This window comes from Hyaena hyaena, unplaced genomic scaffold, assembly GCF_003009895.1.
Source record: "Hyaena hyaena isolate Hyena2069 unplaced genomic scaffold, ASM300989v1 scaffold_195, whole genome shotgun sequence".
In the NCBI taxonomy this organism is placed as follows: Eukaryota; Metazoa; Chordata; class Mammalia; order Carnivora; family Hyaenidae; genus Hyaena; species Hyaena hyaena.
The window spans coordinates 1,107,854-1,120,473 of record NW_024080827.1 but is presented as its reverse complement, the minus strand read 5'-3'; the positions used below and the strand labels follow the sequence as shown (position 1 = coordinate 1,120,473).

The window sequence follows — 12,620 nt, the reverse complement described above, 5'->3', positions numbered from 1 at the left end:
TCTGTTTCGAAGAAGAAATATAGATAGTTCAAGATCTCAGTAGACTTCTGAGTTTTATGGTTCTTAGTACACTGAGTACTTTTCTCATGATTTAGAAGCCCTGTTGAGGTAGAGTTCAGTTACTGAAGTAGCAGAAGGCAGTTAACTGACCTCAATGTCTAACCATAGGAGACTGATAAGAGTGTTTCTCTGTACAGAAAACCTTCTGCTTTTAATGCTTTTAAATTCCATGGGATTTATTAGCCAGAGAGACCATAGAAAGAAGGGTCTTTTGGTGATATTCTTTACACTTTTTTTGGATAAACTAACTTGGTGGCAACAACTAAAATTTTTATTTCTTGGAAATAAGGGGTCATAACACTACCCTTGAGCTATTAATAATTTAAAAGGTGTAGGGGCGCCTGGGTGACTCAGTTGGTTAAACATCTGACTTTGGCTCAGGTCACGGTCTCATGGCTTGTGAGTTTGAGCCCTGTGTCGGGCTGTCTGCTGGCAGTTCAGAGCTTAAAGCCTGCTTTCCATTCTGTGTCCTCCTCTCTCTCAGCCCCTCCCCCACTTGCACTGGGTCTCTCTCTCTCTCTCTCTCTCAAAACTAAATAAACATTTAAAAAAAGGTGTAAACAAAACTTGTCAGGCATCTTTCCTTATGAATATTTTGTTTCATTTAGGTTTTTCAGCCAATGTTAATGGAATATTTTACCTATGAAGAGCTTAAGGATATTAAGAAGAAAGTGATTGCACAGCACTGCTCCCAGAAGGACACTGCGGAACTCCTTAGAGGTCTTAGCCTGTGGAATCAAGCTGAGGAGCGACAGAAGTTTTTTAAATATTCTGTGGATGAAAAGTCAGATAAAGGTGAGATTCATATGTTTATTTTTTTTTATTTTTTTTTTTTTATTTCTAGGAGAGAGAGAGAGAGAGAGAGAGACAGTGTGAGCAGGGGAGGGTCAGAGAGAGAGGGAGTCACAGACTGAAACAGGCTCCAGGCTCCGAGCTGGCAGTCAGCACAGAGCCCGATGCGGGGCCCGAACCCACGAACCGCGAGATCATGACCCAAGCGAAAGTCGGACGCTTAGCCGACTAAGCCACCCAGGCGCCCCTCATATGTTTATTTTTTAACTTTTATTTTAAGTAGGCTCCACACCCAGTATGGGACTTGAACTCACAACCCTGAGATTAAGAGTTGCATGCTCAACTGACTGAGCCAGCCAGGTGCCCCTGAGATTCAGACTGACTAAACCATCAGTCTCATATGGTTTTGATAGTGAATGATTTAGTTTGGAGGCCATCTGTGTTTTGTTGATAATGAACTTCAGATTTTCTTTGAGGAATAAATTTAAACCATATATTTACAAGTGCACATTTAATTGAAGACCGTAGTTTCTAAGAATTTGGTATTGTTTATGATAATTTTAACATCCTGGGGGTACCTGGGTGGCTCAGTCAGTTAAGCATCTGACTTCAGCTCAGGTCATGATCTCACGGCTTGTGGGTTTTAGCCCTGCATTGGGCTCTGTGCTAACAGCTCAGAGCCTGGAGCCTCCTTCGGAGAGAGAGAGAGAGAGAGAGAGAGAGAGAGAGTGTGTGTGTGTGTGTGTCTCTGTGTGTGTGTCTCTCTCTCTCTCTCTGTCCCTCCCCTGCTTGTGCTCTGGCCCCACCTCTCAAAAAAAAAAAATCCTGTATACTTGGGCCACAAGCAATATGTTTCTTAAAGGAACTTAGGTAGGAATAATAATAATTATTTTGGCCAATCAAAATTATTGAAAGCTGCCATATACAGAGCACTTTTGCAGTATCATCCAACTTTCTGAGCTCCATTGACCATTGTGGCTGATTTTATCCTTCCATGTTATTTTCATCAGTTTTTTAAAAAAATTTTTTTTAGGTTTATTTTTGAGAGAGAGTGCGTGCATGCGGGAGGGGTGGAGGGAGAGGGAGAGAGAGAGAATCCCAGGCTGACAGCACGCAGCCAGATGTGGGCCATTTGTGGGGCTCGATCTCAGGAGATCATGACCTGAGCCAAAATCAAGAGTTGGACACTTAACTGACTGAACCGCTCAGGTGCCCCTCCCCCTGTTTTTAAAATCAGTTGTACTTACAGTTTTATTTCCATCATTTTCCATGTGTCACTGTCTTATATCCAGTAATACGCACGGGACTGAGAATGAGAGGCATCATTTTTCTGTGTACAGTTACTTTGAGAAAACAAATGACAAATGCAAATAAAATATTCTTGCTTTTTTTATTCATAGATGATGTCTTCATTTTTATGATTGATCTTTGATAACTTTGCCTTTTAAAATCTCATTAAAGAAAATTGGCATCCTGAGGCTAGTAAAAATTTCTCTTCTGTTTCTGGATAGGCAATAGCAATGATATTCCCGTTAAAATTGCTTGATTTTTTTCAGTTCTTTGAAATTGGTCCTTTTCTCTTTATTTAACAAAGTAGGTGAGATGCATGTTGAAACAAAAATGTTTTTATAGGTGAACCTATAATTAAACCCATAAAACTTGTGTGCTTCACTTTGAAATGCTGCTTTTTCCTTAGACACCAAGCCAAGACCTGTTGTGTCTGGTTTAATTGTAATTATAACATGGGATCTAATAGCATCACACTTATTACGTTTAAGTTTCCCAGTCCTTCAAAGCAAATTATAGTTGTAGTATGATTAAATATTTGTCATTCGGAAAGGGTTAGGTTAAAATTATTTGAGCATAGCATTTCTGTATGTAAGGTGCTTTTTGAGGGCAAATCAGATGTACCAAGTACCTCAAATTCTTTGTAATCCTTTAATGAAGAATATTTTGTATTGCAGTGCCTCATTTGCATTTTTTTTGAAAGTTACTGAAGTGATTCATTCATTATAGGAAATTGGACACTGAGTGACTGTTTTTTATAATAGTTGCTGACAAAAGATTCCTGGTAAATGTATACCAGCATTAGAAATGTTTACGTTGTCTCAACTGGCTCATAAATAGGAGGTTAGCCGTGGGTTACAGAACTTAGATTTCACAGACCTCTAATATCAGATGTGAAAATCAGAGAGGGAACACAAGGAGAACACTGACATGGTCCTGATACGTGAATGGGACGTGTTGCGAGATTCGTGTGTGTCATTAAAAACGCCTTGGAGATCTCATCATCTGGCCGACTCTACGCTGGAAGCTGTAAAACCTGCTGGGTTCCTTTTTCAAATGATGCTTCTTATGCTACAAAGTGAGTATTGTTTTTTCTGTGACGCATTTGTAAGAGGAAGTCAATTCTGTGTTCATGATTGTAGCTCCCACGGATGAAGTATGATTTGGGCCATGATAGTTTAACCCTACGGGTTCTTAACAAGTTGAACATCCCCATGTTACCACTAATCCATGTTATTTCCTTTTCACATCTTGCAGGCAGGAAGAAGTGGACTTTAGGCACTGGACTTTATTTCTAGAAGTGTGATTGTCATTTCTTACTGCGTTTGCTCTTATAGCCTTTAATGTTAAAAGTTTTTCTTTTTTATTTCAGAAGCGGAAGTGTCAGAGCAATCCACAGGTATAACCCATCTTCCTCCTGAGGTAATGCTGTCAATTTTCAGTTATCTTAATCCTCAAGAATTGTGTCGATGCAGTCAAGTAAGCACTAAATGGTCTCAGCTTGCAAAAACTGGATCTCTTTGGAAACATCTTTACCCTGTTCACTGGGCTAGAGGTAGGTAAATGTGACTTTTAGCTTATTTAACAAATATTTCAATCTCTTCTTTCAAATGATTGCTCATAGGTGTTAATAAGCAAGGTCAGGGAGGGATATTCTGAGAGGTTGACCAAAAAGTAGATTTTGTAGTTAGATGATGTGTGCTCTATATACACTTTTGAAAAACTAGCAGTGCTAAAGTATCTTTGGGTGATTTATGTGATGTGTCCAATTTCTTTTAAAGTAATTAGGAAAAAACCAACTTGACAATAAACTATTTAAGAAAAAATAAAAAAAATAAAATAATTAGGAAAAAATAGGGGAGAGGATGCTAAATAACTGGTAAAATGTTGATAATTGTTGAAGATAGGTGATGAGTTCATGAATATTCATTATGCTACTTTTTAAATGCTGCTTCCTCCTACTTTTGACTGTTTGGAGTTAAAAATGAAATTAATAGGTTGTCAGAACAGCTTTAAATAGATTCAGTATTTTAAAAATATAGAATAAATTCCATAAAATTTAAAGATGAGGCACCATTATGGCTGCCGTGGTAGTGGCTCAAAGTAACTGAATCTGTTTTTGTCTTTAGCATGTTTTTTTGTGATTGGTAATGCCTTATTCTACAAATCACAATTTCATATTTAATTCACTGTGGTAAGTTACTTTGACATGTGAATAGTTAAAGAAAATTTCCTTTTCATGAGCATATAATGCAGTTGTGGAGTAAATGCAAGTAGTATGGCATACATTTTTCTGTCATTGAATTAAAACAGTTTCAGCTAAGTGACTCTTAACCTCAAATTCATGTAAAAGTTTATTGTTTTCTGTGATTTATCACTTGGACATGGAAATATGTGTTTCTCTTATAATTAAGTTTTAAATTGAATTTAAAAGTTTTTTATATTAATATATAGCATGTTTAGAATAGCTGTTGTTAGATATTTATTTTTTGAGCAAAGTTATTTGAAGTGTTGTGTAGACAGATTCAAATGATTAGAATTAATATTTTGATGTCAAGTATTTTTTCTGTTAGTTGTAGGGAAGTGAAATATTAAGTGAAGAGTCAAGGCAAATATGGATATATTTAGTACTCTTGTTTAACTATATTTTTAACTGTTAAGAACTAACTCATTGGAATTAAAACATAATTAGGTACTATTTGATATGAAGATCAAATGTGAAAATGCTGTGTGAGACTTCTGTGGAGTTAACCAGATCTTGAATATGATTCTTTTGTTTTTTATATATTTGAACAAAAAGTTTCAATAAAAAGATTTTTTTATTTTTGTTCTTCCTTTTTTTTTTTTTTAATTTATGGTATTTGTTTCCAGAGGTTTTCAGTCAGAATTTATTTTACCACCTTCCAGAAGACATTTGAAATGTCTGTGGAATCATTTTTGTTTGTGCCATTTTGGGAGATTATAGTGGCCTCTAGAGAGTAGAGGCCAGGGTTGCTGCTAAATACCCTCCAGTGCACAGCAGAGATGGCCGAGTGCAGAATGTCAGTAGTGTTGAGATGAAGAAACTAATTTACATGTAATGTTAGAAGTTCAGTAAGTTAATTCTGCATTGTTTCTCGCTTCACAGTCATGTAATTAATTGCAGTGTATTCTTCAGGATCTTTACATTTATGGTTTAGCTTTACCTTAATCTTTCCCCTTAAACTTTATGTTCCTACCTGTTGCTGAATTGCCTGTCGACTATCCACTCCTGAGCAGAAAGTCTCTGCTTATCATTAGCTATCATCATTTGGAGGGTATTGCTGGTGCCAGTGTGAAGCCACAGTAGGGGAAAAAGGTTAAGTTCTTTTCAATGATTTCTAAAATTGCATGTAAGATTGTTGATAATTATTTTTCATAGTTCTTTTTAGTATGTCTGAAATTGAATCCTTTGTGTATTATTGAAGTGTAATTTTTTAACCACAGTTGAATATTTCTAACAATAGTTGGCCCATTGCCTAGAGCTCAAGTATTTTCTGTGTGCAGAGATTTTTATTGTAAATTGATTATTATTATTATTTTTTTGGTAACGGTAGCCAGTCTGATCTTATTTTGTTTTCTTATTTATTTGTGGAGTAGGTGACTGGTATAGTGGTCCAGCAGCTGAACTTGATACTGAACCTGACGAGGAATGGGTGAAAAACAGAAAAGATGAAAGCCGTGCTTTTCAGGAGTGGGATGAAGATGCTGATGTAGATGAGTCTGGTAAGCCATGTTTGGGGTTAAAATTAGTACATGCTGCTTTCGTTATTAGTATTATATTTAACAGTTATGTACTTACAAATTACTAGGTGTTATGATTTACATATTTTGTGTTTTCTAAAGAAATTTGTGTTTTTAAGCCTACTACTTTGTAAAATTTAAAGTAATAAGCAAATTTAAAATTTATTCTGTTTGAAGTAATTTTTAAGTGTGTACAGAATTATTTTTATATTTAAGTACTTAAAAAATTACAATACTGTTCTCATTATTGAAGTAATGTACATTCATTATTGTACTTTGCAGTTTACAATTTGAGTTTTAGGGCCGTTTTATTTGACCAGTTCAGCAGTATTTATTGAGTCCTCTGTGGCTTGGAGGAAGGAACATGAAGCTGTTGAATCTGTTTCTTCATTTGTAAATAGTCCTACCACTTGACTTGCGTCTCAGGGTTGTTGTGGAATTAGGAAGTTTTATGTATATATATATGAAAACTCTCTGTAAATGACAAAGGAATGTAAAAACTAGTGTAGCTATTCTTTAAGTACCGTGGGAGAACTCAAGTGTGACTAAGACTTTATCCCTACCCTTAAAGAACTCATATGGGAGAGAATTTGGAATACGTAATCCTTAATTTAAGGTATTTAATAAAAAATGCTGTAATAGAGGTGCAGAAAGATGCTATTTGGGAGTATGGGGGAGGAAGATAATAAATTCTGTGTTAGATGCTGTTCTAGGAAATAACCACTAAAAGATGAAATAGTAAAAAAAAATAATGGACAAGATACTCTAATACTTGGTAAAACTGAAAACTTTAGGGAATTTTTATTCTAAATTGCTCACTTAAAAAATATTAAGCTGGTCTGGCAAAAGAACTAAACATGTGGAAAGTGAGGACTATAAACATATAAAGATTATTATTTTAGTAGCAAGTTTACTTCTCTGAAATGAAGTCACCACATTTTACATAGTTTTGAATGTTTATGTGTTCCAGTTTTGAACATTTAGAGGGTGCTACATAAGGAAGAGGTCTTTGCCACTTAAGAGTTGGGGATGTGCTTAGCTTGTGACGAGAACTCTCTTGAGCATGAGAGTAATAGTGAACAAAATCGCAAAAAAAAAAATCCTCAGGCTTAAAATTTGAACAGGGGAGATAATAAATGCAGGCAAAATATATATATGCTATATTGGGTAGTGTCCAGTGCTGTGGAGTAAAAAAAAAAAAAAAGGAAAGGGTGCCAGAAAGAGAAGAAAGAAGTTACAGTTTTAAATAGTGTGATTAGTTAAGGTCCTCTGAGAAACTTGAGGAAAACCCATGAGTTATAAAGTCATTATCAAATATAGCATGTTTGTGTCAACACTTGAGAGTAGCCAAAGACAATGCTTATCAGTGAGCGTTCATGTTGCAAGGGATAGGTTAAGCCCGTAATGATTGAGCCTTAAGGGAAGTAATATATTTGTTCAGCTGTTTGGTGTATCTAAGATTAAACTTTGGATCTACAAACTGTGTTTAGCTTTTTTCAAAAATTTTTAAAAAATGTTTTATTAATTTCTGAGAGAAAGAGAGAGAGACACAGTGTGAGCAGGGGAGGGTCAGAGAGAAAGGGAGATATAGAATCTGAAGCAGACTCCAGGTTCCAAGCTAGCTGTCAGCATAGAGCCCAATGCAGGGCTCAAACCCATGAACTGTGAGATCATGACCTGAGCCGAAGTCAGATGCTTAACCGACTGAGCCACCCAGGCCCCTCTACAAACTGTGTTTTATATTAGTGCTTTTTCAGTTTAGTTGTCTTTACTAGTTTTGCAGAAAGATACTGTTCTTTATAGGGTGTTTAATTTTTTTTAGGATTTCACAGTAAACAATACAGATTTAGATAGGACTACAGGAACAAAAGACTCACTTAGGAATCAAATTGTACTACAACAAATAGTTTGCTAAAAGTCATTTTTTAAAAACAGTTTATTGTCAAGTTGGTTTCCATATAACACCCAGTGCTCATTCCCACAAGTGCCTTACCCCCTCTCCCATCCCCCCCACCCCCATCTGCTCTCAGTTTATTCTTGGCATTCAGGAGTCTCTCATGGTTTGCCTCCAAAAGTTTTCATTTATTTACTTTGAGAGAGAGCTGGGGACGGGCAGAGAGAGTGGGAGAGAGTGTGGAGCCAGATGCGGGGCTTGAACTCACAAACCTTGAGATCATAACCCAAGCTGAAAATTTAGAGTTGGACACTTGACTGGGCCACCCACGCACCTCTCTAAAAGTCATTTTTATCTCTGTACTTTACATATATGTCTGGCTAAACAAGGAATTTAGGGTAAATCTTTAAACTTGGAACCAGTAGTCACAAATTCAGAATGTTCTTTTTACCTATACTTCTTTTATTAACTACATTCAGTTTTGTTTTAAATGAGACTTGCTTTAAAAATAGGAGATTTTGGGGCACCTGGGTGGCTCAGTCGGTTGGGTGTCTGACTTTGGCTCAGATCATGATCTCCCAGTTTGTGGGTTTGAGCCCTGCACTGGGCTCTGTGCTGACAGCTCAGAGCCTGGTGCCTGCTTCAGATTCTGTGTCTGCCATCTCTCTGGCCTTCCCTTGCTTGTACTCTGTCTGTCTCCCCAAAATAAATAAACATTAAAAAAATTAAAAAATATGACATTTTGGGGCACCTGGGGGGTTCAGTTGGTTGTGTCTGACTCTTAATTTTGGCTCACATCATGATCCCAGGGTCATGGGATTGATCCTCATGGTGGACTCTCTCTAACTGGGCAAGAAGCCTGCTTAAGATTCTCTCTCTCCCTCTCCTGCTTGTGCACTCACACCCTTGCTTTTTCTCAAAAAAGAAATGAGACTGTCTTATTCTGTTAAACTTTTTATGTTTAGAGACATTCAAGTTAGGTCTTCAGGTAAGCATACTTCTAATACAGTCCTGAGAAAGGTGATACAGTTATTCATTCTTTCCATTGTAGGAGACCTACATTCCATTGTACATATCCAGGCTCTATAGAAGTTATTAAGCAAACACCAGAGCCCCGGGTTAGTCCATTGAGCTCCCACTCTTGATTTTGGTTAAGGTCATGATTCCATGGTTGTGGGATTGAACACTGCGTCGGGCTCTGAGCTGTCAATTCCTTGTCTCATTCCCTCTCCTCCTTTTGCTCAAAATAAATAAATAAACTTAAAAAAAATATTAAGCAAAAACCAAATGCCGTGCTTAATTTTAACTTCTTAAAAATTCTAAGGCACTTTACTTTTGCTTGCTTCATTATGACCAGGCTCACTTAATTGTTTTTTATTTATTTTTTAAAATTTGTTTTTGAGAGGGAGAGAGAGAGAGCGGATGCGCACGAGAGAGCACAAGCGCTGGGGAGGGACGGGGGGGGGGGGAGAGAGAATCCCAAGCATGCTCCATGCCTGGTGTGGGAGCCCCACGTAAGGCTGAGTCTCACAACAATGAGAGACAATGAGATCATGACCTGAGCCAAAATTAAAAGTCAGACATTTAACCAACTGAGCCATCCCGGTGTCCCATGCTCACTTGATTATTTTAAGTCTCTTCTAGCTCCTTTGTCCCTTTTATTTTACTAAAGTAACAAATGATACTTTTTATTATGGGTCATTTTTCTTTCGATATCTTATATTTTCTTGAAGAGCTTCTGTTGTTCTTTTAAATATTTAAAGTGCCTAAAACTGGAGTTACTTTTTTCTTTCTCTCTGCTGTTCCAGCTTTGATATGGAAATCGTCAGCTCTGAAGCAAATGAGAAAAAAGTCTTCCTTTCATTCTCATTGTAAACCTTTTTTTTCCCCTTTTGTTTCTTCTCAGTTAACGTCAGACCTGTTAAATATTAAGTTCTGGCGAGTGAGACCTTGTCCATTTAATTTGCTTTGCATACGTAAGGGAGTTTAAGAAGAGCAAAAAGAATTTCATATTTAAAAACTTGGTAATTCCTTGAGCAGCCTAATTATAATTAGTGTATCAAATTCTTAGATTTTTGAATTCGTTTTACAGAAGAGTCTGCAGAAGAATCGATTGCTATCAGCATTGCACAAATGGAAAAACGTTTACTTCATGGCTTAATTCACAATGTTCTACCATATGTTGGTACTTCAGTAAAAACTATAGTATTAGCATACAGCTCTGCAGTTTCCAGCAAAATGGTATGTATAAATTGGCACTAGTTTGGGTATTAAGAAAAACTAGCAGTGATCTACATTTGGTTTACTTATTTCTGAATTTAATTAAGGGGGAAAAAAACAACCCAGCTGTTTACCCAGGGAGTGCCCTCCCATGGGTAGGCATACACCGCTGACTTTCATGTTATTTCATTTCAGTTTTCATAGTAATCTTTGTATATAGATAGTGTTTGCACATTGTAGGAAAGGAAACAGAGACCAGGAGAGGTTAAATAATTTAATTCAGTTTCACAGATACTAAGTGTTGAAGCCCAGTTTCATATGATTCTTTATATGTAAGGCATGGTAAAACGAGCAAGTGAGATTAAATCACTGTTTTAGAAGTCTGTCTTGTAATGTCCTACCTCAGAATATCCTTGGGAATTTCTTAAAAATATAAATTTTCTGGGTCTAGTCTCATGGTTACTAAAACAGATTCTTGAGAGTTTGAGCCCAGAATATATATTTGTAATGCAGCATGGAAGTAATTTTTACATGCATTGAAGCTTGAGAACTACTGGCTTTATATTATTTATTAAATATTATGTCTTTCTTAGTCTAAAAGTCAATCTTTACAGTGATTTTTTTTTTCTCCCCCCATTAGGTTAGGCAGATTTTAGAACTTTGTCCTAACTTGGAGCATCTGGATCTTACCCAGACTGACATTTCAGATTCTGCATTTGACAGGTTAGTTATTTTTTTAAATATTTCAGCATAAGGATTTCTACTTATCAATTAGTAGAATTGTGCTGTTGTTTCTTATTTCCATACTGGCAGCTTAACTGTACTGTTACTTGTTACTACCCAGATACATCTCAGTCATGTATGGTTATAACTTAACAGCACCTTCCAGTTCTTTGCACTTACCCATAGGTTCCAGCTGATCCAAAACTTGAATCTGCATCATCCTGTTTTTTTTATAATCTTGTACTGTGTCTAGACCTTTGAGCCTTGCTGAGTAGTCATGTAGGATTGGCACTATATGTTTTTAAGAAGTTTCCAGTTTCATTTGGGCTCCAAGTGCCATTTGGCAAAGCTCCCTCTTACATTCTGAAATTGTAACACTTTGTCAAGCCATGGTCTTCACAGGTTTTATTTCTTTAGGTGCCACCACTTTCCTTCTTCTTCTTCCTCACCCTTGTCTTTCCCACCCTTTGTATCAGCACCTCTCTGCCTGTTTCAGAGGGAGAGGTGTATTCTTCTCTGGCTCTGGCTAATTCTTTCCCAGATCCTAGAGTTTGTTTCTTCTGGATCTTCCTCCTCTAATTACTAGTTATTCTCTTTCTTTGATGTATATACCTCCTTGCCTCCACTGGTTACTTTTCAGAAAAGTAAGTGAAGTGTCTCCCTTCCATACCTTTGTACTCTCCTACCTTTCTATTAGGTTAGCAGTACTCTTAGCCTCTAATTACTCTTACTGTCTTTTCTTCTCCTACCATCTAAAATGGTGCCTGACAGTAGATATTCAGTAAGTATTTGAGAGATTATATTAGATTTGAATTCTTCTAAATTTCATCTACTTGCATATAGTCAAATGCTTTTGAAGATTTTAATAATAACCACTAATGGTCTTGTTACTTCTTAATTATAGTTGGTCTTGGCTTGGTTGCTGCCAGAGTCTTCGGCATCTTGATCTGTCTGGATGTGAAAAAATCACCGATGTGGCTCTAGAGAAGATTTCTAGAGCCCTTGGAATTCTGACATCTCATCAGAGTGGCCTTTTGAAAACTTCTGCGGGCAAAATTACTTCGACTACATGGAAGAATAAAGACATTACCATGCAGTCCACCAAGCAGTATGCTTGTTTGCATGATTTAACTAACAAAGGCATTGGAGAAGAAATGGATAACGAACACTCCTGGACTAAGCCTGTTTCGGAAAATTTCACTTCTCCGTATGTGTGGATGTTAGATGCTGAAGATTTGGCTGATATTGAAGATGCTGTAGAATGGAGACATAGAAATGTTGAAAGTCTTTGTGTAATGGAAACAGCATCCAACTTTAGTTGTTCCTCCTCTGGTTGTTACAATAAGGATATTGTTGGACTAAGGACTAGTGTCTGTTGGCAGCAGCATTGTGCTTCCCCAGCCTTTGCGTATTGTGGTCATTCATTTTGTTGTACAGGGACAGCTCTAAGAACTATGTCAGCACTCCCAGAGTCTTCTGCGTTGTGTAAAAAAGCATCAAGGACTAGACTGCTTACAGGAAAAGACTTAATTTACTCTGGGAGTGAAAAATCTGATCAAGAGACTGGGCGTGTACTTCTCTTTCTCAGTCTGTCCGGATGTTATCAGATCACAGATCATGGTCTCAGGTAAGTGATCTGTTGCAGAATATTAGGAAATGGACATGTTCACATTCTCAGATATGAGATAAAAATTGGAATCTAGGGGCTCCTGGGTGGGTCAGTTGGTTAAATGTCTGACTTTGGCTCAGGTCTTGATCTCACAGCTTGTGAGTTTGAGCCCTGTGTCAGGCTCTGTTGACAGCTCAGAGCCTGGAGCCTGCTAAGGACTTTGGTTTCCCTCTCTCTCTGCACCCCCCCCCCCCGTCTCCAAAATAAACATTA

At 37.1% G+C, this 12,620-nt stretch overlaps 1 protein-coding gene across 1 annotated transcript in view; it reads left to right on the top strand.

Annotated features, from left to right (window-relative positions):
• The window catches only part of FBXL5 (F-box and leucine rich repeat protein 5), a 43,653-nt gene that overhangs the window by 14,500 nt on the left and 16,533 nt on the right, over nt 1–12,620 (top strand). Inside the window, exons 4-9 of the mRNA XM_039241539.1 lie at nt 669–855; nt 3,512–3,694; nt 5,758–5,883; nt 9,888–10,036; nt 10,656–10,738; nt 11,643–12,365. Of these exons, the coding sequence (XP_039097470.1) occupies nt 669–855; nt 3,512–3,694; nt 5,758–5,883; nt 9,888–10,036; nt 10,656–10,738; nt 11,643–12,365 (1,451 nt within the window). The remainder of the gene's footprint in view (nt 1–668; nt 856–3,511; nt 3,695–5,757; nt 5,884–9,887; nt 10,037–10,655; nt 10,739–11,642; nt 12,366–12,620) is intronic.